Source organism: Nicotiana tomentosiformis, chromosome 1 (assembly GCF_000390325.3).
Source record: "Nicotiana tomentosiformis chromosome 1, ASM39032v3, whole genome shotgun sequence".
In the NCBI taxonomy this organism is placed as follows: domain Eukaryota; kingdom Viridiplantae; phylum Streptophyta; class Magnoliopsida; order Solanales; family Solanaceae; genus Nicotiana; species Nicotiana tomentosiformis.
Window position 1 is genome coordinate 101,215,692 of NC_090812.1, and position 27,072 is coordinate 101,242,763.

Sequence of the window (27,072 nt, forward strand, 5' to 3'; positions counted from 1 at the left end):
ACATACCTGTTTTTGTAGATTCTTGGTGTCTTCTTGTTGATCTTTCATATTTTCTTGCTGATTCATAGCTTGCTTATCTTCCATAGCTTTCCTGTATTTTATCTTTAAGTATTTTATCTGTAAGTATTTCTTGTGAGAAGAGAAGAGAAGAGAGAGGAGAGAGAAGCCCTTGGCCTGAAGATGTAGCCTATTTTATTTCATAATCGAAAGACTTATTTATAATATTACAAAATGACTTTTACTATTCATGAACGTCCTTTACTGTTCATGAATCTGACTCTTGACTCTTACTATTCATGAACGACCTTTACTGTTCATGAAAACTGACTATTGCCTCTTACTATTCATGAACGACCTTTACTGTTCATGAAAACTGACTCTTACTATTACTATTTACTTTACGACTTTTACAAAAAACAAAATAACATAAAGAAAAGAAAGGAATCTAATATCTCTTTCATATTATTTTGTCTGCCATATTTCTTTGTCTAGCTTGTCGTCTTCTTCTTCAGTAATCTTCTTCTTGTTTATTCCAGTTGTACGTCTGGAACAATATTATCTTCTCCTTTGCATTTTGAGCATATGTGATCTGGATATTTGTGACTGATTAACTTGCAATATCTTGTTAATAATTCTGGAGAAATAAAATTTGTCCTTATAGCTCTTGTGGTTGTAGATTGTTCTGGCTTCAAAAGACTTAAGACCCATTGTCTTAATTCTTCCATATCTGGTTCTCGTATTTCTCTGCAGTTTGAATATATCATTGTCTGTTCTCTTGAATAATAACTCCAAATAGCATTCTGGTTTAGGTAGTTGTTTGCTAGTTCATTTAGTATAGTGGATATTCCGATAATCCTTTTATTTGCATAAAAGTCTGGAATATTTATTTTTTCTATCTCTTCTTGTTCTTCTATTTTTTCCGGTACTAGCATTTTCCTTGTAAGTCCGATCTTGATAACTTGTATGATGGGTTTTATTTCTTCATATAGTATCTCTGCTGTAGCTGAATAGAATCGTATATAGAATAGTGTTCCTTTGGTTATTCTTTTGTACTGCATAAATGCTCTGTATACTTCTGGTATGGTAGCTATTTCTTGTCCTGTCTGTGTATATACTGTATCTAGTAATCCGTAATTGTAGCAAGTGGCTACTAGTTTTGCATTTGTATTTGGTAATGCTATTAGTTTATTATATCCTGTTAGATAATGAGTAATATAATCTTCATCTGGATTTTGGGTAGTTTGGGATCTTGGATTTTTGTTTAGGAAGTTTTGTATTTTATATATGTTGTCTATATATGTACGGGTTATATGGTTGTATGTCTTTTTGGCTTGGTTTAGGCTTTCTTTGTAGGTGTTTATCTGTGGTGGTAGGAATATTTCTTTCTGGGTATTTTGGATATTTTTCTGTATGAATGGTTTTGAAAATAGATTGTTCATATTTGTATTTGTATATCTAGGTTTAATTTCTTCCTTCTTCTTTGCAGATAAACTGCTAGCTGTGCTACTTCCTGCAACTGCATTTAACAAACTGTTATGAGTTTTTAGGTGTTTCTCAACGTCACCTTCTAGCTCTGGAATTTTAGAGACTTCCGATCGTCTTATCTCCGCATTTTTCAAGTCATGCTGCTGACCACTAGCTGTTTTCTTTAATATATGTATCTCTTCTTCTATGCTTTCCACTTTTTTACAAAGTGTAGTCATAGCTAAGAGTATATTTTTCATTATATTATCTGGTTCAGTTTGGGTAGCTTTGTCTTGATAAGTAATCTGCAACAACATTCTTGTTAGTAGTGATTATTTCAATTGTAAATGTAAAATTTAATATATTTAATACCAGTCTGCGTATTTCTTTTGTTGTAACTGAATCTTGTACTTTTCTGGTTATCCACCATTTAACTTGGGTGTTATCTGTTCTTACAATAAATCTGTTATAGACTATATATGGTTCAAATGCTAATAAACATTTATATAATGCAAATAATTCTTTTCTATTTATTTTCCATCTTTCTTGTGGTTCAGTATAAGATCCTGAATAATATCTGCAATGATGTTCTATTTTTTCTTTATCATATTTATATTTAAGAACTCCTCCATAACTATGATTACTCGAATCTGTTTCTACAATATAAGTAAATTTCTTATTTTCATCTGGGAAGTATAGTTTTGGTAGTTTTTTACACAATATTTTGATCTTTCTTATTTGTTCCTTATCTTTTTCATCAAATCCATACCATTTTTGGTTTCTTCCAATTGTTGTATTTCTTTGCTTGCTTGTTTTTTAATAATTTCAATTTCTTTTTTCTTATCAATTTCCTCATTTTCGCTCCTAAAGTATCTGCTAATCCTACTTCATTCCATTCTTTTATTATTTTAGAATTAAAAGGTTCTGGTAGTTTTGTGAAATATAATTTTCTTATTTCTTTACTTTCTTCTGCATTATATGTTCCTTTATAATAATATTCTCTGAATGCACAAGTATATTCGTCTATATAACACATATTACATATTGCTAATTTTGTTATTAGATTTCTATTTATTTGTTTTTCCTTATTTTGTTCTTCAATTTCTGTAGTCATGCTACTAAATTCGTTTCTTATAGCTATTTCATATTTGTATAATATTTCTATATTTGTTGTTGCTATTTCACCATTAAATTTTTTATTGCTTCTTAAGGTATCTACACTTTCTCTAGTTAAATTTTGTAACCATAATTTTACCGTTCCTATGAGTGTTCTTTCTATATATCCTGGTGTTTCTGTCATTCCTATTTTATTATCTATCAATTGTTTAGATACATATCCTATCCATAGTTGGATTGTTTTATTTATGTCTGCTACGCAATCTAAATCTAAAAAGTTATATTGTTCTGATATTGGTTTTGGTGTCCATTTTTTATTTAATCTACTATCCCATAGTGTATTATATCTATCATGTTGTTCATAATTAGCTGTATAATAATTTGGGTATAATCCTTTTGGATTTTTTACACCTGATGTACTAGGTTTTTCATCCATATTTACATCTCCTGTATTTACTTCTACATTTTTTGTTTTTTCTATACTTTCTAAAAGTTCTGTATATGTTTCACTTATTTCGCTTGATTCTGACTCTTGGTCATCTATATTATTATCTATTTCTTCAATTCTGAGAGTTTCTTCTGTTTGTAATATTTGTTTAAATTTATTTATTTCATCTGTTAATTCTATCTCTTTATTCTTTTCTCTTTGCTTGTTTTCATATAGTGCTTTTAACATATTTAATTCTTTTTCTAATGCTATAATCTTTGTATTTTTGGTTTCTTCCAATTGTTGTATTTCTTTGCTTGCTTGTTTTTTAATAATTTCAATTTCTTTTTTCTTATCAATTTCCTCATTTTCTCTACTTATTCTTGTCATAGCTGTTAAGCTATCTTCTAATCTTGCTGTTTCTTTTTCTATCATTAAGTATAATTGGTCTCCTATTTTTTTATATCTTCTACCTAAGTTTGAAAATATTATTTTTATTTTTAATCCGTCTTGGTTTTCATAGGTTTTTTCATCTATTGTAAATTCTTCTTTGTTCATTTTTTAATCTATAGCTCTGATACCATTTTTGGGTCCCTTTCGTTGTTAATTGATTTCATTTGTTAGTTAGTCTGATCTAAAATCTTTTTCATAAAATTTTCTTTGTAGTGGAATTAGTCTAATTATTTCTGATATGCATTCTAATACATATTCTATATATTCTATATCTTGGGTTCTTTGATAGTCTTCTATATTATTTTCTATTAGATTTTTTAGTAAATTTATATTTTCTGTAGTTTGTTGCCAGTATTGTAGATATGTATGATTCATTATATGCTATCAAAATATAGGTCTAGTTCATATAAATCTGTTTCTGGTATGATTAGTTCTGTCCAATTTTGGTCTATTATTTCTGTTATTTCAAAGGCTAATATTTTTTCATAGATTATTCTTCTTACATCATTATTAATGTCTTTTAGTATATAAAGTATAAGTGTTTTATAGGTAATATCGTCGTCTATTAGATAAGTGTTCATCTTATCATATGATTTGCTAAAACATATTCCTTTTAATCTCTATGTCTATTATCCTTATTCATCATATTATAATAAGTTATTTTAATCATCTTTTCCGGTCACTACCATGATTTTCTGCTTCAATCAGTTACCCTAACAGCGCTTCAACTCATGTTTACTCCCCTAAACGGCCTTCTGCCTACCGGTTTCAACTTTAGGATGCATAGTCTAGGCTTACCTACTCTTAGCATATTTTCATGGCAAACTTTCTCAAGATGATTTTTATAACAGTACTATTATATGATGGATAATTATAATCTACATGTATGAGATTATCAGGAATATACTAGTTTAGCTAGTCATGTTTATAGTGTTACATACCTGTTTTTGTAGATTCTTGGTGTCTTCTTGTTGATCTTTCATATTTTCTTGCTGATTCATAGCTTGCTTATCTTCCATAGCTTTCCTGTATTTTATCTTTAAGTATTTTATCTGTAAGTATTTCTTGTGAGAAGAGAAGAGAGAGGAGAGAGAAGCCCTTGGCCTGAAGATGTAGCCTATTTTATTTCATAATCGAAAGACTTATTTATAATATTACAAAATGACTTTTACTATTCATGAACGTCCTTTACTGTTCATGAATCTGACTCTTGACTCTTACTATTCATGAACGACCTTTACTGTTCATGAAAACTGACTATTGCCTCTTACTATTCATGAACGACATTTACTGTTCATGAAAACTGACTCTTACTATTACTATTTACTTTACGACTTTTACAAAAAATAAAATAACATAAAGAAAAGAAAGGAATCTAATATCTCTTTCATATTATTTTGTCTGCCATATTTCTTTGTCTAGCTTGTCGTCTTCTTCTTCAGTAATCTTCTTCTTGTTTATTCCAGTTGTACGTCTGGAACAATATTATCTTCTCCTTTGCATTTTGAGCATATGTGATCTGGATATTTGTGACTGATTAACTTGCAATATCTTGTTAATAATTCTGGAGAAATAAAATTTGTCCTTATAGCTCTTGTGGTTGTAGATTGTTCTGGCTTCAAAAGACTTAAGACCCATTGTCTTAATTCTTCCATATCTGGTTCTCGTATTTCTCTGCAGTTTGAATATATCATTGTCTGTTCTCTTGAATAATAACTCCAAATAGCATTCTGGTTTAGGTAGTTGTTTGCTAGTTCATTTAGTATAGTGGATATTCCGATAATCCTTTTATTTGCATAAAAGTCTGGAATATTTATTTTTTCTATCTCTTCTTGTTCTTCTATTTTTTCCGGTACTAGCATTTCCCTTGTAAGTTCGATCTTGATAACTTGTATGATGGGTTTTATTTCTTCATATAGTATCTCTGCTGTAGCTGAATAGAATCGTATATAGAATAGTGTTCCTTTGGTTATTCTTTTGTACTGCATAAATGCTCTGTATACTTCTGGTATGGTAGCTATTTCTTGTCCTGTCTGTGTATATACTGTATCTAGTAATCCGTAATTGTAGCAAGTGGCTACTAGTTTTGCATTTGTATTTGGTAATGCTATTAGTTTATTATATCCTGTTAGATAATGAGTAATATAATCTTCATCTGGATTTTGGGTAGTTTGGGATCTTGGATTTTTGTTTAGGAAGTTTTGTATTTTATATATGTTGTCTATATATGTACGGGTTATATGGTTGTATGTCTTTTTGGCTTGGTTTAGGCTTTCTTTGTAGGTGTTTATCTGTGGTGGTAGGAATATTTCTTTCTGGGTATTTTGGATATTTTTCTGTATGAATGGTTTTGAAAATAGATTGTTCATATTTGTATTTGTATATCTAGGTTTAATTTCTTCCTTCTTCTTTGCAGATAAACTGCTAGCTGTGCTACTTCCTGCAACTGCATTTAACAAACTGTTATGAGTTTTTAGGTGTTTCTCAACGTCACCTTCTAGCTCTGAAATTTTAGAGACTTCCGATCGTCTTATCTCCGCATTTTTCAAGTCATGCTGCTGACCACTAGCTGTTTTCTTTAATATATGTATCTCTTCTTCTATGCTTTCCACTTTTTTACAAAGTGTAGTCATAGCTAAGAGTATATTTTTCATTATATTATCTGGTTCAGTTTGGGTAGCTTTGTCTTGATAAGTAATCTGCAACAACATTCTTGTTAGTAGTGATTATTTCAATTGTAAATGTAAAATTTAATATATTTAATACCAGTCTGCGTATTTCTTTTGTTGTAACTGAATCTTGTACTTTTCTGGTTATCCACCATTTAACTTGGGTGTTATCTGTTCTTACAATAAATCTGTTATAGACTATATATGGTTCAAATGCTAATAAACATTTATATAATGCAAATAATTCTTTTCTATTTATTTCCCATCTTTCTTGTGGTTCAGTATAAGATCCTGAATAATATCTGCAATGATGTTCTATTTTTTCTTTATCATATTTATATTTAAGAACTCCTCCATAACTATGATTACTCGAATCTGTTTCTACAATATAAGTAAATTTCTTATTTTCATCTGGGAAGTATAGTTTTGGTAGTTTTTTACACAATATTTTGATCTTTCTTATTTGTTCCTTATCTTTTTCATCAAATCCATATTCTACATCCTTTTTTAGTTTTTTCTGTAGAGGTTTTAGGTTTTCTGCTAATTTAGGTATATATTCTCTTACTTGGTTTACTAGTCCTAAAAATGATTGTAATTTGTTTTTTGTATCTATGTTTTCATCAAGATTGATTATTTTTTGTACTATATATGTTTGCATTTTTATTCCATTTTTATCTATTTGTATACCTAAAAATTCTATCTGATTCTTCATAATTTCTGCTTTGGTTTTGCTTAAGCTTATGCCAGAGTTTTCTACAATATGTATGAATTTTTCTAATAATCTTATATGTTCATCTTGTGTTCTTGAATATAGTAGTATATCATCTATATATACTATACAATTTTCTAGTTGGTTAAAATAATTGTCCATAAAATGTTGGTATCTTCCTGGTGCATTTTTATATCCAAATGGTAAAACATTCCATTCATAAAATCCTTGTGGTACTGTAAATGCTGTTAGTTTTTTAGATTCATCTTCTAGTTTTAGATGGTAAAATCCTGATTTACAATCAAATTTACTGAAGTAATTATATCCTTGGATTTGTCTTATTTTTAATATCTTATTAGGTATTGGGTAATTATATGTTTTAGTTTTTGCATTTAAGTTTCGGTAATCTATAACCATTCTACTTTTTCCTCTTTTTTGTTCACTATGTTTATTTACTATAAATGCTGGACTTGTATGTTTACTATTACTTTCTTGTATGTAATTGTTATCTAATAATTCTTTTATATGCATTTTGAATTCTGCTAAGTCATCAAAGTTATATTTTAAAGGTTTTTGTGTTATTATGCTGTTTTCTTCTATTAATTCTATTTTTATTTTTGTTTTATGTTTATTCCAACCTTTTAGAGGGTTATCATTATATAATTTTTTTAATTCATTCTGGATTATTTTTACTTTGTCTATTGTAAATATAATAATTTCTAATTGAGTAGTTGTATTTTTACTTATATTTTCTAGTTTTTGTGTGATTTTTTCACTTCCTTTTATCCATTCTGTATTTTTTCTTTGTTTATTATTTACTCTTTTTGCTCCTACTTTGTTTTTACATGGTGTGGTAAACCACCAGTGTGTCCTTGTTATTATATGTGGGTATAGTTTATCTAAAAATGGCATTCCTAGTAATATATCTTTTGTAGTGAATTCAAAGTTATATATTTCTTCTATAGTTAATATTTTATCCCATATTTGTATTTTTATATTCTTGGCTCTGTAGTTAATCATACTACCTTCATTATTAAATCCTGTTACTACCATAGGTGTTTTTAATTTTTCCCATTTATCTGTTGGTAAACAATTATATTTACATATGTTAGCTTCTGCTCCTGTATCTATCATTGGTGTATAGTATCTATTATAATATCCTTCTACTATGATTTTTGCGAGTATATATATTTTCATTCTTCTGTTCTTTTTATTATTATTTTCTTATCTTTGTATGTTATGGTTAATTGTTTATCTCCTAGATTGTATGGTTTTACTTTTTCTAACCATTTTATTCCTAATGTAATATTTTCGTTTTCGTTTTCTTGATATATTTTAAATTGTATTATCAAAGGTATTCCTCCAATAATTATTTCTTTTTCTGTTATTTCTTCATTTATTATTAATTCCTTGGGTAATTCAGGGCATAGTTGTTCAGTAGTTATTATTTCAGTTTCTGTTACTAATTCTCTTGTGATATAATTTTCTTCTTGACCTGTATTTATTAATATTTGATATTTTCTTTGTTCCATGATTCCAGTTATATAGTAATGGTATGGATTTATTTTTTCTTTTGTGTTTCTTATTAAGTTTTTTGGGATTATATATTCCCTTCTTGATGTACTTATCCTTGATGATGTTGGTGTTTCATAAGTTAATTGGTTTGGTATACTTGATGTACTTAATCTTTCTTTTACTATTTCTAAGTCTTCTTCCATGTCAATTTCTTTATAACTATATTCATTATTATCAATAACTGTAACTATTCTTTCAAATGGATTTTCTATTTTTATTTTATTAATTTTATTTTTTGCTGCTATTTTATGTTTTGTTGTTAAAACGTATAAGTTTTTACATCTAGCTGTAAATATCTTACTTCCAGGTGTTAATTCTATTCCTGACATTTTTCAGTATAATACTAATGATTTATCTATATTCCTATCGTTTATTGCTATTGAATAATTGGCACTTATTATGAATTTAAATTTTTGGTATATAAGATTTCCTTTTATTGCACTTATTATGCTTTTTTCTATAGGTTGGATTATTCTATCATCTGCTAAATATATTTCTATAGGGGTATCTATTCCTTCTCTAAAACATGCTTTTATTAATATTTCAGTTCCTCCTAGGTGTACATATTTAATTGGGTTTTTTGCCTTTATATCTTGTATTTCTTTGTTTATTATTCTTTTGTTTATTATTGGTATTTTGGCTTTTCCTTTTGTATATTTACAGTCAATTATATGTTCTTTTTGGCTAACTACGTAGTATTCTTCTTTTTGTCTTTTGAACCAATTTTTTATTGTAGGTACTTCAAATATTTTTTCGACACTGAGGTCTAATTCTTTTCCTTTTATTTGTTCAAATATACTATTATCAAATATAATCTTTTGTTCTGAGGATTCTTCATCTTTATATTCTTCTCGTGTTATTATTTTTATTTCTTTTTCAGTCATTAGGTTTCATCATCTTCTTTAGTTATTTCATCTCCTATTTCATCTTCTATATCTGATATTTCATATACACTATCTTCACTATCTAGTTCATAGTCTATATATTCCATTTGCATATATTCTTCATCATCAATTATGATTTCAGTTATTTGTTTTTTCTTTAAGTTTCTAGGTGCTTTACAGTCTTTAGCTATATGTCCTAATTTTCCACAGTTATAACAAGTACATTCTGTTAATTTCTTTTTTGGTCTAAATGGTCTTTTATTCTGATAATTTTTTACATAATATCTTTTTCTTGGTTTTTTATTTTTATATTTTGACTTGTATTTATTATATTTCTTTATTTTCCATTTTTTATTATAATATTTATCTGTACATCCAAATTGTGGTGTTGTTTTATTTTTACAACATCTTAAGTTTTTTATTAATATTTTTTCCATTTTTGTTTCTTCTTTATATTTTTCACATAATTGTACAAACCATTGTTATAAAAATTTTAAGATTTTTGTTAAGGAAATGATTTTAAGAATGAGATTTGCTAACATATTTGTGGGTTGGATAATGAAGTGTATTACTTCAACAAGTTACAGATTTAACATTAATGGTGAAGCAACTAGATGGGCAACAAGGAGATTAAGGCAGGGTGACCTGTTATCACCATATTTATTTTTGATTTGTGCTTAAGATTTATCACTCTCTTAAAAATAGACCTAGTGTATTCCATTTACTTTTTGCGGATAATTCTTTAATCTTATGTTCAGCTGATACTCAAAATGCTAGTACTAGTGTAGATATATTGAGGTTATATGCATAATATTCTGGTCAAGTAATTAATGTAGAAAAATCTGCCATTTATTTTAGTAAGAATACCGTAGAGAGTGAGAAAGATGATAGTTTTTTAATATTGGGACAAAGCCAAGGAAATGATATGGAACTCGGATTACCTGCAGTAATAGAAAGATCTAAGAAAAAAATTAATGTTTGCTTTTATTAAGGATAGAGTGCGGACTAAGATAAAAGGATGGAAAGGGGTGTTCCTAATGTAATATTTTCGTTTTCGTTTTCTTGATATATTTTAAATTGTATTATCAAAGGTATTCCTCCAATAATTATTTCTTTTTCTGTTATTTCTTCATTTATTATTAATTCCTTGGGTAATTCAGGGCATAGTTGTTCAGTAGTTATTATTTCAGTTTCTGTTACTAATTCTCTTGTGATATAATTTTCTTCTTGACCTGTATTTATTAATATTTGATATTTTCTTTGTTCCATGATTCCAGTTATATAGTAATGGTATGGATTTATTTTTTCTTTTGTGTTTCTTATTAAGTTTTTTGGGATTATATATTCCCTTCTTGATGTACTTATCCTTGATGATGTTGGTGTTTCATAAGTTAATTGGTTTGGTATACTTGATGTACTTAATCTTTCTTTTACTATTTCTAAGTCTTCTTCCATGTCAATTTCTTTATAACTATATTCATTATTATCAATAACTGTAACTATTCTTTCAAATGGATTTTCTATTTTTATTTTATTAATTTTATTTTTTGCTGCTATTTTATGTTTTGTTGTTAAAACGTATAAGTTTTTACATCTAGCTGTAAATATCTTACTTCCAGGTGTTAATTCTATTCCTGACATTTTACACTAACTTTCCGAGGAAATTTTCCAAACATCACCTAGACCTCTAATTTGATATTGTCTTTACATTCCCCAGCGCTCTGATGCTCTGATGGACTGAGCAAATGAAAATTTGTATGCCCAGCTCTTGCCTCCACCATAACCCAGATACGCCCTAAATGATCACTCTTTGAACTTGGAAAATCAGTAAATGAGAAAAAGAATCCACCTGAATGATGAATGGTAATTGCAAAAAACCTGCAGCCATTTTTAATTGTGACTAAAACCTCCGCCGCCTCTCACCTCTCACCTCAATCCCTCAATGGTGAAAAAGAAAAGAACAGCAGAAAATCCCTCAATGCCTTCTCCATACATTTCTAAAAGAAGATCCACTGTGTCGTTTTACCCAGTCAGTGTATATAGGTAAACCTGCTACTTTATCAATCTCATCTAACAAGATACCCTCTGTAAGATTGCCCTCTATGCTGTGCTTTGCCTGTCCATTAGATGTTTCATCGGTCAAAAATAGTTGTAAATGATGTTAAAACGAAGGATGATGTTGCTATAAGACAAACCTCCTCGTAGACACTAATATGATCTGGGTTTGATTTGTCTGTTTGGATCCGCACAAAGATCCAAGCATTTTCATGAGCGTTCCAGGAACACTCTATTATCCTACCCGAGTACAGAGACAAGTCAGACCCATCTGCAGGAGAAAGTACCCACCAGACCAAACTTGGTTAAGAAAACTTGAGGAGGAAGTCATATTATCAACACCTTATTTTTTGCAGAACAAAAGCAAAGGAAATTGCTAACATTTCCTAATAGAATTCAAGGGATAGATCTTCAAATTCTCAGTGCCAGCTGGCACAGACGAGCCTTGCAAACAAAGGGAAGGAAAGGAGAGATCTTTTTGCCACTGGAAACTCCTAGAAGGGAATATGAGCTCAAAGAAAGGAGAAAAAGAAGTGATCATCAAACCTTTAAACATGACTCTGCAACCTTCAATTAGTTTCTTGTTTCCGTGTTCTTGCAGATAAAGCAAATTGCTACCGTCGACTCCCACCTACCAATGCCAACTTGTTAATCAGATTATCCTGGTAGTAAAGTGATCAGAGCCACTACTATGTGATGTTATCTCCTACTGTTAATGTATAGACAAGAAAAAGCTCAGCATATAAACACTACAAATTAAACTGCAGTTTGAGAGCTAACGATGAAAGAAATTATAACCACCTCAAAGAGAAAATCAACAGTATTCTTTCCGGGATATTTCCATTTCAGGCGCCCATCATGTTCACAAGGCACATAAGTTGCATTCCAGGCCTGTATTATAAATTATCAGGAGCCAGATACAAGCAATTTGCTATCTAAAGCAGAAATTAGCTTCAGAATGTACCAACCATAACAAAGTGACTTGCTGGTCCCGGCAGCTATACGTTAAAAGACAAAACACGCATGCAGACACATCAAGAGTGCACAACAAGCATGTAAGTGAAGGTAATTACACTCAATTGGGGTGGACAAGTTCTCTCAAGTCAGATCTACGAGAGTGCATCACTTAGGTGCATTTGCAGATGAAATCATTTCATCCAATTTCTCTTCAAAATTTCATTTTCTTTCACTTTTTCAGTAAGATGAACTGAAAATTGTAAACATGCAATGATAGAGTATCGAAAGGTTCAGTAGTGCAAAGTCTGGTACTTTTAGGTGTCTTTTTGGTATTAGGAAGCAGATACCAATTCAGAACTTTGTTACCAGAAATGTTCTTTTTAGTCTAAATGGAAAAGCTAGGTCTGAATAAATTGTTTTAAAAATTTCAGAGTATATTTACTTTAGGATTAAGATACTGAATCTAAGTTCCAAGCTTATTTTGCTTTCCATCTTCAGGTTTATTCTTCTTTCTTTTCTTTTATCATATATTCTGTTTATTTTCTCTATTATAGTGTGAATGTTCGTGTTGCTTTTACTTCTGGTCCTTTTTCTTTAGCTCTGGATCCTATCATGTTCCTATTCTTTCTTTAGATGTTGATTCTCTTTCAATTTCTCCATTCATTATTTCATTAAAGACCACAACCGGGTCTCTCTTTTTCCTCTTCTTTTCTTTGCTACCTTAGTATTTTCATGTAATCCAAATTCAACTTCTTTGCATAAAAGTATTCCAGCTTCTGTCCTTGAAAATTTATTTTAAATAGCATCCCTATCTGAATTGACACACACACGTTTGTATATATATATATATAGAGAGAGAGAGAGAGAGCAGTTCTAATGAGCTATATCTCTGTTAATGAAATTGCTTGATCTACAATGTTATTAACTCTATTCAATTCATTAAATTTGATCAAATTAGCTGAAGGAACAAAATGCTGCAGGTAAGCAGATCTTCCCAGGCCAAATGACGAGCTTGATCTATCCAACTCCAGCCTAATGTCCCTAGTCCTCATTCCAGGATGAATGAAATTGCAGACTTCTCTAGCACAATTTTAAATGTATTGGTATCTAAATGAGATACAAAGAAGCTTGATAAACTAAGGACACTACTAGTAAAGGTTGGGCGAGAATTTCCTTAAGCTCTTGTAGGGTGTACTGAACATCATAATTTAAATTGTATCTAAATGATCTTGATATGAAAAATTGCTTGTTAATGTTAAAGCAGATACAAGTAGCTCCCATAGCACCTGAAAGATAAGACCATCAGTTGAATGTGGAAGACTTGGCGTTATATCTTTGATCAGCTTAGAAGCTGCAGACATCAAATAGAAATCCTTCCTCCTCACCTGGCATGTGCAAAACAATCATCAGGACAGAAGGGATCATAAACTAACATGTAGAGCCTTTATTGAGATCATACATACTTCAAATGGTTCCATGTCATATTGGTAGTATGGATTTACACATGTGAATAAGAATTCACGTTCGAAGTTTCGGGGTCGGATCACCTCGTCTTCAATTAGCATTAACCTATGGTGGAAAGGTAGCTGCAAAAGTATTTGGATGCACAAGTCATAAAATAAGTAACTTTTCATGAAACCCCAACCAAATTAAAAATTTACTATATGCCAAAATGCTGACTGTTGAAAGAAAACGATACAGTGCTTGCCACAGAAAGCAAATCTGTCACATAATGGAAGAGAAAGATGAAAATGCCCGTGAAAGAATAGTCCACATGTCTAATACCAAAAAACTACTCCAGTGAACCGGTATTCTCGAACACATGATTGACTGCAGAAGTCTGAGGATTAATCGTCCTTATGACATTCTCAAAACAGATAAATTACAACCTAAGAAGCAACTACTCCCTCGTTCCAATTTATGTGACTTTTCTTATTAGTATGTTCCAAAAAGAAAGACACATTTCTGTATTTGGAAACAATTTAACTTTAAACTTTCTATTTAACCCACTTACCCTTAATGAGAAACTTTTATAATCACACAAATGTTATGGAATGTTTATGACCACAAGTTTCAAATGTCTTATAGCCACACAAATATTATGGCATGTTTAAGACCACAAGTTTCAAAAGTTTTCTTTTTTTCTTAAACTCCGTGATGAGTCAAACTACGTCACATATATTGAAGCAAAGGGAGTATATTCTACACTCTTTTGGAGAAGTTGATTGTCGCCACAGTACTATGCATATTTGCATCTCTCATACTTGTACGATAAGAGATATGCAGAACATAGATCGCAAAAGATTCGTTCAAGTCATTTTGGCCGATAAATATGTACACGAAGACATACCTCTGAAACAGAGGATTCATCAATTGCTATCATATCATAAATGAGGTAAATAGTCCTCTTCACTTGTGTCTCTGGCTCAGTCTCAGTAACCATTTCACCATCAAGTAACGTGTAGCGATGAGTAACGTCAGCTCTACCCTAACAGACAGGAAATTCGTGAATCTTCTACAGCAGAAAAAGACTCGAAATCGTAAAGCTGCAGAACCAGTATCCCTCACAATGAAGCACAAGAGGTCGTTAATGGATGAAGTACCTGATAGATATATTTGCAAGGAAACCGCAACTGAACCTTCCTGAAATAGAACTGTGTATCAATCAAATAACAACCCTCTCTATCTATTAGCATCATGTATCGTGGCCCCTCAGCACTCCAGGTGACATGGTAGAGTTGCTGGCTCAAAAGATGCAATTTGTCCCTACAATTTGACGCAAAGCATCAAAGTTCCAGAAAATGAAATCAAGATACATTGACACATATCTAAAAGTATGCTTCCAGTAACCTGGAAATCTAATAATATACTTCATACATAAAAGAAAATTAATTTCTTAACAAGAAATAAATGTTAATCATGTCCAAAGGACAAAACTATAATACTACAACACCCACCATTTGCCACTTAAAATCTTAAATAAATTATGAGAACAAAGAACCAAACATGAAAAATAATTCTTAATTAGCATCATAACCATGCTCAAAATATCCCTTTCCAAGTGCAATTAGTAAAATCCCTGATCTATGCTTCAATATTATATAAAGCATGCACATTTTTTGAGAAATCGCATGCAACTGAAATTACTTGCCAATCCTAAGCGTACACAGAACAGCTAAAGATCACTCTTCCGGCCAATGGAAGACTCAGATCTTTGGCACCACGTGCATCTTTTTGGAATACAATGTTTGGTCATTCAAGCTGGTGTAAAATATTGCCTAAATATTGTAGAAGTCGGGTATAAGAGAGTTTTTTGCCAAATTAGTGCCTGTGTAAAGATATATCCAAAAAGAAGAATTTATAGTTCAACCTGTTGAGAGAGACCGAGTGTGATCCTGGACTTCGGGTATTACTCCTTGCCTAAGGACCAAAAGATTTAGTTATGTACCAAAAGAAATCAAAAGAAATAATAATAAATATTATATCAAGCACATAGCAAGCACCTAAAGCAAACAGAAAAATACTTGTACGTGCAAAGAAAGAACATGACTATCATTCAGGAACTATACGTAATTTGTTTCATCTGGGACTTGGGTAAGTATCTGGAAGAATATTCAAAATTAAAAACAATGCTACTTGCAAGCAAATCTTCCATGAGTATGAGTAAACAAGAGATCTCCAATTCATATAAGATACAGTAAAAGAAAGTAAAATACACATGTTGTGATGTGAAAAATGATAAAACTTTTGCATAACTGGAGCCTGTACATGCAAATTAAGCACTTGATAGCAGAAGTTCTTCATCCTCTGAACCTCTGCAAATGGGATAGGTTCGCCCCCAAAATCTGCATCTGACATAGCTCCTGCTTTTGTAAGATTCCCCTGCAATAACGAGGTTCTGGCATGTTGAATAAAGATGAGGAACAAAAAGGGAAGAAGACAATAGGTACATACATGAATCCTGATTGATGAGCAAATAGCGTGCTGTTCAATAGGCAGCTTATATATAGCAAACCAGATCAGACTTGAAGAGTACTATCAGCAGAACAATGAGAAAACCAATCCAAGTCATACAATCATCATTACAAGGTCAATGATATTATCCTTACTAGAGCAATTTTTCTTCAAGGAAGCAACAAAAGTTGCCACAAAACCAAAGACATGATTGTTTTCAAGAAGCATCAGCTTTACAACAATTTATCGCAACTTTTAGGTTTCCACCAAATCCAAAATTAAAGTTTTACTCCATAATCTGCCTAAGCAAATTAAGCAGTGGAGATACTTGTGCCATTATGACACAGCCTTTGTTGAGAATATAGTGTATATTAGTTAGAACCAATTAGGAAGATATTTACTTGTAAGTAAGTTGTCTTAATTTCTTTCCCAGTTTAGAATAGGTGTATTTACTATTTAAACACCCAATAGCTTGGGAGAATAAACAAGAACTACAATCTTCAGTTCTTCCTTTTGTGTTATATTTCTCACAGCCCTATCCTAAATGTTGGGAAGCATACAGTTCATGCTCCTTTTAGACTTGGCAGAAATAGAGTGAAGATAAATAGTGATGCTAGCTTGCTGTCAACAACTTCTTGTTGTCTTTAAAGAAAATCCGCAATATTCGAAGGAATCAGTTCTTTTGGTAATCAGCAAACTTATAGAACGGTAGTATAATATGAAAAGTGAATCAAATCTCTGCAAGTGAATGCAAAATAAATGTGGCACTTCCCTAGTTAACCTGCAGCACTAGAAAAGACGGCTCAAGTAAAAACTCAAACAACCAACTTCATTGGTTCGTGGAGTTTGATATGCCACACTGGCCAACAATGTGACTTTGTAACTTCACACAGTGATTAACTTCATACAGTGTGATTGTGATGGGGTACGCATCTAAGTACAATATTCACATCTATAATCAGAGTGCTCCTCATAGTAACTAATAATTGCTTCATGCATGATCTTTCACCAATTCAATAATAGTGCACTAATTGCTCCAGGGTTGAACCTGTGAGAATTTTCTGATATATCAAAGTGGCAATTGTTCGCCAAATAATCTCAAAAGAGCTACTTACAGAAGAAGAAGCAACAGCATCATTATCTTGATCAGCATCTCTCTTCCATTCTGGAGTTTGGGGACAAACGAGAGGTTCAGGCTTCGATTGCAAATAAAAGTCATATAATGCTTCAACATACTTCTGTCTGTAAATTCCAGGAGGGCGTGCTCGGGAAAATATTGCTATTGCCTGAAGATAAGACAGACATATATTCTAAATTATGTTGGAATACTAAGAAGAATAAAACAATAAAAAAAAAAAAAGAATAGATCACTAACCTCACTAACACTAACTGACTGATTACGTACGAGAAAATGTACAATCATATATCCTGTTCGGTTGTGACCGTGAGTGCAGTGGACAACAGCATACTTGCTTGCTTGAGATTCTTGACATGTAAATTGCACGATCTGCAATCAAATATAAGTTCTGAAGATGAGACACTCAGCAAAGTGAAAAGTAATTATCACACTGCCATAGGCGCCCTTCCCAGATATGCAGAGTATGATGAAAAGATAGCTGACATGCACGCGACAGCAGAAGAAGAATTACCTCAGAAACAAATCTATCTACAGATTCAGCATCAGGTACAGAGTCCTGTCCCGGGCATCGAATCTGGATAAACCGAACATAGCATATCACTGGCCAGTTAGCCATGAGATCAAAGATATATAAAACTGCCCATATTTACCTTAACATGTCTAATATCATGACTGGTCCAATCTGATTCTGGATAGTAACGGTCAGTGTTTGTTAAATCAACCACCAGTCCTATCTGCAATTGATTGTTAGTAATGCAAGACATGGATGATGGCTATTGGGCTAAAGATAAGATGAAATATAATGCAAGACATGGATAATATGTTTTATATATATATATATATATATATATTGAACAGACGCTAAAAATCCAACTAGTAGGAAGATTAGCTGTAAGCAAGATTAACAGACAATGACACAAATAAAATCTGATGTAGATGCATATCTTAGGTAAGACTTCTACAAGGTATCAACTCACACACAAACACTTAATATTCTAGCTTCAGTACTTCACTGCCAGAACTACTATTAAATAAGCAGGAGTCTCAGCAGCCACCATCTTTGAGCCACATCTCTCTCTAAATGACGACACTGAACACATATCTACTTGTCCTATATACTCAGAGACATTAGATACCAAATCTTTTGGTTGTATATGAGAGCACAGGTCCTCATACGTGCAGATAACTTTCTTTCAATTTCTTTCTTTTACTCTTTTCTTATACGACAACCAACTCCTTTTATGATACTAGTATAAAAACTCACAGGACTTAAAACTCACAAGACTTGACCTTAAAAATTACTGGATCCAGCCAAAGGTTTTACTTTTTGATAAAAAGGATGTTTAATGATGAAAAGATTTTTCTTGTTTTCTTCGTATAATTCTGTTTAATAAAGAATTTGGATAATTACTTAACTTCAATAGATAAGTCAAATGAGACTACAGCCAATCCGTATAGGAAATAGTAAGCTCCCTCTACTCCTGCCCCCAAAAAACAAAAAACAAATAAAGAGAAGGTATACACATTAAACATACAGACATACACTTACTTACTTCTCAAAGCAGATCAAAATAAAATCAGGTGGAATTTCTCAGGAATTAACCAAGACACAAAAGCCCACTAAATAAAGCATGACTAAAACAAGAAACAACAATGTTGGGAGAATGTACAAGATAGGAGTGACGGAAAAGAGAGCTACAATGCAATGGTTCTTCAGATGGCAATTAAGGAGAGAAATTGGTGCAGAAAGATATCAATTATATATCAATTAAATCAGCACGGATAGTATCAAGATAATAATCACCAAGTTAACCTTAATTTTAAGTGGCAGGGGTGGGGAGGAAGAGATTAAGCAAATAGTAAATGTGATAACCAGAAGAAAATATTGGTCACAGCACCACTTACTTCTCTTCCTAAACATCTTTGCTTGTCGATTAATTCTTTTGGGGTGTATCTTTCTCCAGGAGGGATGTTCTTGTCGAATGATTCACTTAAAGGCACTTTTGATGGGATAATAAAACCTATGTTATCACCATATGGAGGGCAATATAACCAACCTGTAAAAAGACACTCTTAACGTTAAAGAGAGGCTTATGTGAATGGAAAATATGTTTCTCTTTTAAAAGTAAAAACTTAGTAAATGCAACAATTCATGGAACAAAACAAGATGAGAGCTTATGAACATCAGGACATCCAGCTTATTACACAATAACAACATCTTGGACATGCATGCTTGTGGAAACAATCAGATGACTGAAGATGAAATTGAAGAACCTAGTACACCCCTTCAGGGCTTAAGACCAAAAATAAAATGACAATGGAAGGAAAAAGGGACAAAATTATCAGATAGGTGTTTAATTTTTACACGCTAACGGAACTATCTCTTGAATTATCATGTTAGTTACAACTATGAATACCGTAAAACCTAGAAAGAAGGTAAATAACCTACTACAACAACAACAACCCAGTAAAATCCCACAGATGAGGGGTGGTGAGGGGTTTGAGGAGGGTAGTGTATACGCAAATCCTACCCCTACCCCGATGGAGTAGAGCGGTTGTTTCCGATAGACTCTCAGCTCAAGAAAACAAAAAAGACGAAAAGAGACAATATATCAGTACCATCAACAGAAATCATAGAAATAATAACAGCATCATAAGAACCAGAAAATAGATGAAACGCAATAACAATAACTAGTAAATAAGGCCCGGTGCTATGAAAAACGGAAGAATAATGTGAACACAACATTAACCACTAGCCGTCTAAGACACCCTATCAGACTAGCCTCACACCAAGTACGAAATAGAAAAATGCTCAACTACCTCCTAACCTACAGTCCTAATGCTCGACCTCCACACCTTCCTATCAAGGGGCCATGTCCTCGGAAATCTGAAGTCATGCCATGTCCTGCCTGATCACCTCTCCCCAATACTTCTTAGGTCGCCCTCTACCTCTTCTCGTACCGCCAAAACCAACCGCTCACACCTTCTTACCGGGGCATCAGGGCTTCTCCTCCGCACATACCCGAATCATCTTAGTCTCGCTTTCCGCATCTTGTCATCAATAGGATTCACGTCCACCTTCTCCCGAATATCTTCATTCCTAATCTAATCCATACTAGTGTGCCCGCACATCCACCTCAACATCCTCATTTCTGCTACTTTCATCTTCTATATATGTGAATTCTTAACCGGCCAACACTCTACCCCATACAACATGGCCGGTCTAACCAGCGCTCTATAAAACTTACCTTTGAGTATCGGTGGCACTTTCTTGTCACACAGGACTCCAGATACTAACCTTCATTTCATCCATCCCACCCTTATACGGTGTGTGACGTCATCGATCTCCCCGTCCTCCTGGATAACCGACCCAAGGTACTTGAAACTGCCTCTCTCTTGGGAATGACCTGTGATCCAAGTCTCACGTACATGCCCGCTTCCCTCGACTCGGGGATGAACTTGCGCTCCAGGTTTTCTATCTTAGTCCTGCTCAGCTTGAAACACTTAGACTCAAGGGCCTGTCTCCAAACCTCCAAACTCTCGTTAACACCGTCTCGCGTCTCATCAATCAGAACTATGTCATCAGCGAATAAAATACACCATGGCACCTCCCCTTGAATATGTCGTGCATGGGCGAAGCTACAGTCTTGTAAGAGTGGTCAATTGACCACCCTTCGTCGGAAAATTATATTATATATATAGGTAAAATATTAAATTTTAGAGGTATATAACATATATTGAACACCCTTTGCTGAGAATTTTTTTTTACTTATTTCAAGTTTGAACACCCTTGGAGAAATTCCTGGTTTCGCCCCTGTTGTCGTGTCAGTGCGTCCATCACCAGGGCAAATAAGAACGGGTTGAGCGTCGATCCTTGATGTAACCCCATAACAACCGGAAAATGCTCTGAGTCGTCTCCCACTGTCCTAACCCGAGTCTTAGCTCCCTCATACATTTCCTTGATCGCTATAATGTAAGCTATTGGCACAGCTTTTGCCTCCAGGCATCTTAAGAGAACCTCCTAGGGACCTTGTCATACGCTTTCTCCGGGTCAATAAACATCATGTGCAGATCCTTCTCCCTATCCCTGTATTGTTCCATCAACCTCCTAATAAGGTGGATAGTTTCCGTGGTTGAACGACCCGGCATGAACCCGAGTTAGTTGTCGGATATAGACACCGTCCTCCAGTCCTACTCACCCTCACTTCCACCACCCTCTCCCAAACTTTCATGGTATGACTTAGTACATTGATACCCCTATAATTGTTACAACTCTGGATATCACCTTTGTTCTTGTACAACGGTACCACCGTACTCCACCTCCACTCATCTGGCAACCTCTTCGTCCGGAAAATAACATTAAACATCCCAATCAGCCACTCCAAGCCTGCTCTACCCACGCACCTCCAAAATTCTACCGGAATTTCGTCAGGCCCGGTTGTTCTGCCCCTACTCATCTTACGCATAGCCCCCACAACCTCTTCAACCTTAATGCGTCCACAATACCTAAAGTCTCGGTGACTCTCCGAGTGCCCCAAATCACCTAGCACAATATCCCGATCCACCTCTTCATTCAGAAGTCTATGAAAGTAAGTATGTCATCTCCGCTTAATCTGAACCTCCCCCATCAATACTCTACCGTCCTCGTCTTTGATCCACCTCACTTGATCCAGATCACGAGCCTTCCTCTCTCTCGCCTTAACCAGCCGAAATAACTTCTTATCCCCGCCTTTGTCCCCCAGATCCTCGTACGGACGACGAAACGTTGCAGTCTTAGCCTCCATGATCGCCACCTTTGCCTCCTTCCTCGCTACCTTATACATCTCTCAGTTCGCTCTCCTCTCCTCCTCGCCTGTGCTCTCTACTAACTTCAGGTCCGCCGCCTTCTTCACTTCCACTTTGCCTTGGACCACTTCATTCCACCACTAGTGGCCTTTGTGTCCGCCAGAGAAACCCTTCGAGACCCTTAACACCTCTCTCGCCACCTCCCATACACAGTTGATCGTCGTCGTCCACATAGTAGCGCTCGCGTGCCCACTACTCATCCAGGCTCCCATAACCGATAACCTCCCCTCCAACTCCTGAGCTTTATTCTTAGTCAAGGCTCCCCACCTGATCCTCGATCGTCCTCGAACATACCTATTCTTCCTCTTTATCATGATACCGACGTCCATCACCAAGAGCCTATTCTGCGACGTGAGGGTCTCACCCGGGATAACCTTACCAATCCTTGCACAACCCTCTATCGCACCTCCTGAGGAAGAGATAATCAATTTGAGTCTTCGCCACCGTACTTTGAAAAGTAACCAAATGCTCATCCATCTTCGGAAAACTAGAGTTCGCAATTACTAACTCAAATGCCTTAGCGAAATCCAACAGCGAAGTTCCTCCTCCGTTCCTATCCCCAAAGTCGAAGCCGCCATGCACTTCGCCATAGCTACCAACAGTCGACCCAATATGACCATTGAAATCCCCTCCTATAAATAACCTCTCAGCAGGCGGAATACTACGCACAATCTCATCCAACCCCTCCCACAAGTGCCTTTTAACCTCCTCATCCAAGCTTGTTTGCGGCGCGTAAGCGCTAACGACATTTAGGGTGCACTCTCCAACCACTAACTTAATAGTCATTAATCTATCATTCACCCGCCTAACCTCAACCACAGACTCTCTAAGTTCCTTATCCATTAAAATACCCACTCCATTCTAAGGTAAATAACCTACTATAATCAGTTAAATAATACTATAAAAAAAATACATGTTACAATAATAATAACAACAACTAAGCCTTAGTCCCAAACAAATTGGGATCGGCTACATAAATTCTCCCTTCTCTATTTAAGATCAACTCATATCATCACCATACCAAATAAAATAAAAGTGAAAATAAGATAGATAGGTAGATAGATATATATATATATAAAAATATTAGTAATAATAACAATAATAATAGAAGTTCTTTAACACGACTAAAACCTATTGCCAACTAGTAGATATCACTTACATGAATCATATTCTTTCATTGTGTCATATCTTTAGCTAAGTCTATATTGATTCCAAGTATTTGTAGTCTTTCAAGACAATTTCCTTCCATGTGATTTTAGGTCTATCTGCCCTCATTTTAACACCTTCATTCATCACAGTTTCACACCTACTAATCGGTGCATTTGCAGGTTGATACGGGAAATGACCAAACATTCTCTAGCGAACTCTCATTTTATCTTCAATGCGTGCTACTTGCATCTTCTGGTGGATGTGGTCATTTTTAATCCTATCTAATCTTGTATAACTGCACATCCATCTTAGCATTTGTATCTCTGCACACTTGTCTTATGGAGATATTGGACTTCCGTGACCCAACATTCACTACCATATAACATTGTCGGTCTTAGAGTATTCTTTAGAACTTGTCTTTCACTTTGCTAGGCATCCTTCTATCACATAACACCCCGATAGCACTTTTCCAATTCAACCATCTGGTTTTAATACTATGAGTAACATCTCACTTTTTATTCATTTCTCTTGAAACAACGAGCCTAGATATCTAAATTGTTTGTATTTTTGCAATCCCTTTAGTCTCACCTCAATTCTTATCATGGCATTGTTATTAAAGGCTCATTTAAGACCGCTTAAAAACTGAAGCTCAGAAAAGCTAGAGGAGGGCGCTTCACCTCACTTAAGTTGCGCTTCACCTGTAGGCAAGGCACTAAGGTGTGGGCACTCATTACCCATGTTTTCTATCTTGAATCGAGGTACTAAACAACCAACATAATCGGCAAAAACGTGTATTACTTGTTAAGGAAAACATCATGAATGAATTTATTTATTCTTAAACTACATATGTATTTTTATCTTTTTTCTTCATTGCGCCTTTATATACTAAAGCCCACACTTAAAGTGAGCTTTGCGCTTAAAGCCCGATAGAGCTGGAGCATTTTCCGGAGCTTTTCGCCTTTGACAATATTGTATCATGCTGACGAAACTTGTTGTGCATGTATGCAGTCTTACTTCTACTTATAACCTTTATTCTCTAAAGTGTTTCTCCATAGTTCAGGCTTTTGGTTGACACCACTGCTAATTTCGTCAATTAGCACAATATCATCAGCAAAAAATATACATCATCGACCTCGTTTTGTGTTATGTTGGTTAATTCATCCATAACAAGGCAAACAAAATAGAAGCCCAATGCTAATCCCTGGTTTAGATCTACTGTTATAAGAAACTCCTCTGTATCTCCTACTATTGTTCTCATGCTAGTGACAGCTCCTTCATATATGTCCTTTATGGCATATGTATTTAATATGAATTACTTTCTTCTCCATCACCCATCACAGGACCTTGTTACTCTATCATATACTTTCTCTAGATCAATGAATACCACGTGTAGATCTTTCTTCCTTTCATGATAAATTTTCATCAATAATTGAAAAGAAAAACCTATACTGTCAAAAACTTTCAGAGGTACATAGCTAACTACCAGTAACAGTTTACTTAGAGTTGCAAATTTTAAGTTGAGGGTTAACACACAAACTAATTGTGATCAGAAATAAACTGAACGGATATGTCTTCAGCACTTGAATCAAAAGCAGAGAACATAAGCATCGGGAGTTCATCCGAATTGAGCATCTTAATTTATCAGTTATAGCAAAATAGAGCTTAAGTTGTTAACCTTGTTGCACAGGACAGAGTATATAAAACGACAATTTTCAATATCTAATTATGCTCGTCCAGTATGGCGAGTCTCTTTAGTTTAACCAGCTGTAACATGTAAATTTACTTTCTTTTCTAGTTATATACACTAACACACTATTTCCAGTAGTTTTTAAGTAACCTAATCGTAATAATTAAACCTGGTAATTAGTCATCGGAATGAGGGTTCACTGAGTGCTTAAAATAGTAACTAACACAAAATTGACAAAATTTTCCGAAGGTAAACGTGAGATGAACGTAAATCTAAGATGTTAATTAGTACCGTCAAGTAAAGTTAAGAACAAGTACCTGAAGGTAGGCTATAACGGTCGAAAAACTTGCGAGGTTTATAATAGCGAGATCGCCAATTATTATGCGTAGAAGAGGAAGAGACGTGCATTGAATATTCGCCAAATTGCTTCCTTTTCTTCAATTGTTCTCCTTCTACTACTTCCATCAACGCCTTTCACGGAGCATATGCCAAAGTCTCCGGCTATGCGCCGCCGTCAAGGACAACTGCAGACCTTACTGGTTTTTGTTGCAAAGGGAGGGAAAGGGATATAAAATTGTCTGCAGGAGAAAAGGCGTTGAATTTGTATTGGGAGTAACTTATGACCTTGGTTTACTGCCCTTTTTTTCCTTTATGTCGAGTCTTATAATTGTAAAACAATATTAATATTTTTTAAAACAAAGCTTTGAGTAACTAATTAAACATGAAAGAATAAAGCAAGTTCATATAAATGATTAATGTGGATCGTTATAAGATAACGTATTTGTCAATGTTAAAATAATTGGATCTTGTTTGAACCTACAAAGATGTATAATTAGTGTATACAGGATAAGTTGAAATAAATTTTTAGTTCTAATTTTATCTTTGGATTTTATAAAGTACTTTGGGTAAGAGCATTGGAAAATGACATATTTGCCATTTTAGTATTTTATCCAAAATTAGTAATTTTATGATTACTATCCTACTCTCAATGTGAGATAGAATAATAGAATAATTGTAGTATCAATTAATCTAAAAATTGCTAATTTTAGATTCAAAAATTGAACTAAACACGAAATAAAATAATCTCGCATCAAATTCAAAAATTATTATCCCTTATTTCATCAACTAAACGATCCCTTAAAGTTTAAATCCAGGGAGAAAGAGATATTTTTTAATACAATATTATTTTTTACTTGGGTCACATATATACTATGCGGTTGTATACAATCAATTATGTTGGTATCACCTTTTTTCGCCCGATTAAAATTTACTTTTTAGATTATAGTTATGTGTTATTATATATATATATATATGATGAATTGTTATCATTCGTATATCACTTTTTGTGTTGGGTTTTATCCTCAACACACTGTTACTATTCAATTTTATCATTTATGTTACTTTTTTGCTGATTGGCCAAAATAGTGCTATTCTTATGTTCACCGCTCTCCATCAGGAAGGTTTACCATCACTTAGCCAAAAAATGCCATTTAATAAAAAATTTCCAATAAAAAGTTACTAATAATATATAATACTTAGGAAAAAAGTACTTCTTTCAAATAGGCGAGTCAAAATTCATATTTGAAAATATTTCATACATATGTGTACCTGAATTTTCACAAATATACATGGGATATATAAAAAAACACAAGGGACACTCGAGGAATACACATGGGGATACATACTTCTTCCATGGTCCTCATTTACTTTGAATTTGACTCAAACTTCAATTCAAACTACCATAAATCTCTACCAAATCGTCCCAAAATTAAGATTCAAACTCCTTAAAATATACTTAATGCATGTCAACAATACTCATTCGAAATAAATTACAGTATCGGAAACCCGAATTTTCAAACTCAAGCTTAAGCGAGGTTCAATAATTTTCAATAGTAAAAATAAAAATAACGTGACAACAATATGCTTCGATATTTTTTGTAGACACCACCAAGTATCGAAAGTGGAAGCCATCATGGAATTGTAAATTACA

The 27,072-nt window shown here is 33.4% G+C and overlaps 2 protein-coding genes across 3 annotated transcripts; both read right to left on the bottom strand.

Moving 5' to 3' along the window:
• Positions 1-461: 461 nt before the first annotated feature.
• LOC138891572 (uncharacterized) lies at positions 462-2,118 on the bottom strand. The gene has a single exon (XM_070175108.1). It carries the CDS (start codon positions 1,779-1,781, stop codon positions 528-530), a length of 1,254 nt encoding a protein of 417 aa, XP_070031209.1. The 5' UTR covers positions 1,782-2,118; the 3' UTR covers positions 462-527.
• An 8,865-nt stretch (positions 2,119-10,983) lies between these two features.
• LOC104084815 (uncharacterized) lies at positions 10,984-25,696 on the bottom strand. Of its 2 annotated transcripts, none has more exons than XM_009588766.4 (16): positions 25,400-25,696; positions 19,307-19,458; positions 18,052-18,135; positions 17,913-17,975; positions 17,639-17,770; positions 17,379-17,549; positions 16,066-16,191; positions 15,680-15,729; positions 14,913-15,075; positions 14,660-14,797; positions 13,773-13,895; positions 13,596-13,694; positions 12,154-12,243; positions 11,899-11,983; positions 11,493-11,623; positions 10,984-11,413 (listed from the first exon to the last, which is right to left on the bottom strand). In XM_009588766.4, the coding sequence occupies exons 1-16, from the start codon at positions 25,545-25,547 to the stop codon at positions 11,273-11,275; spliced, it is 1,896 nt and encodes a 631-aa protein (XP_009587061.1). In that variant the 5' UTR covers positions 25,548-25,696; the 3' UTR covers positions 10,984-11,272. The 2 variants fall into 2 exon arrangements, with proteins under 2 accessions (XP_009587061.1, XP_009587064.1); XM_009588769.4 differs by having other exon boundaries at positions 16,078-16,191; positions 25,400-25,695.
• Between the last annotated feature and the right edge of the window lie 1,376 nt (positions 25,697-27,072).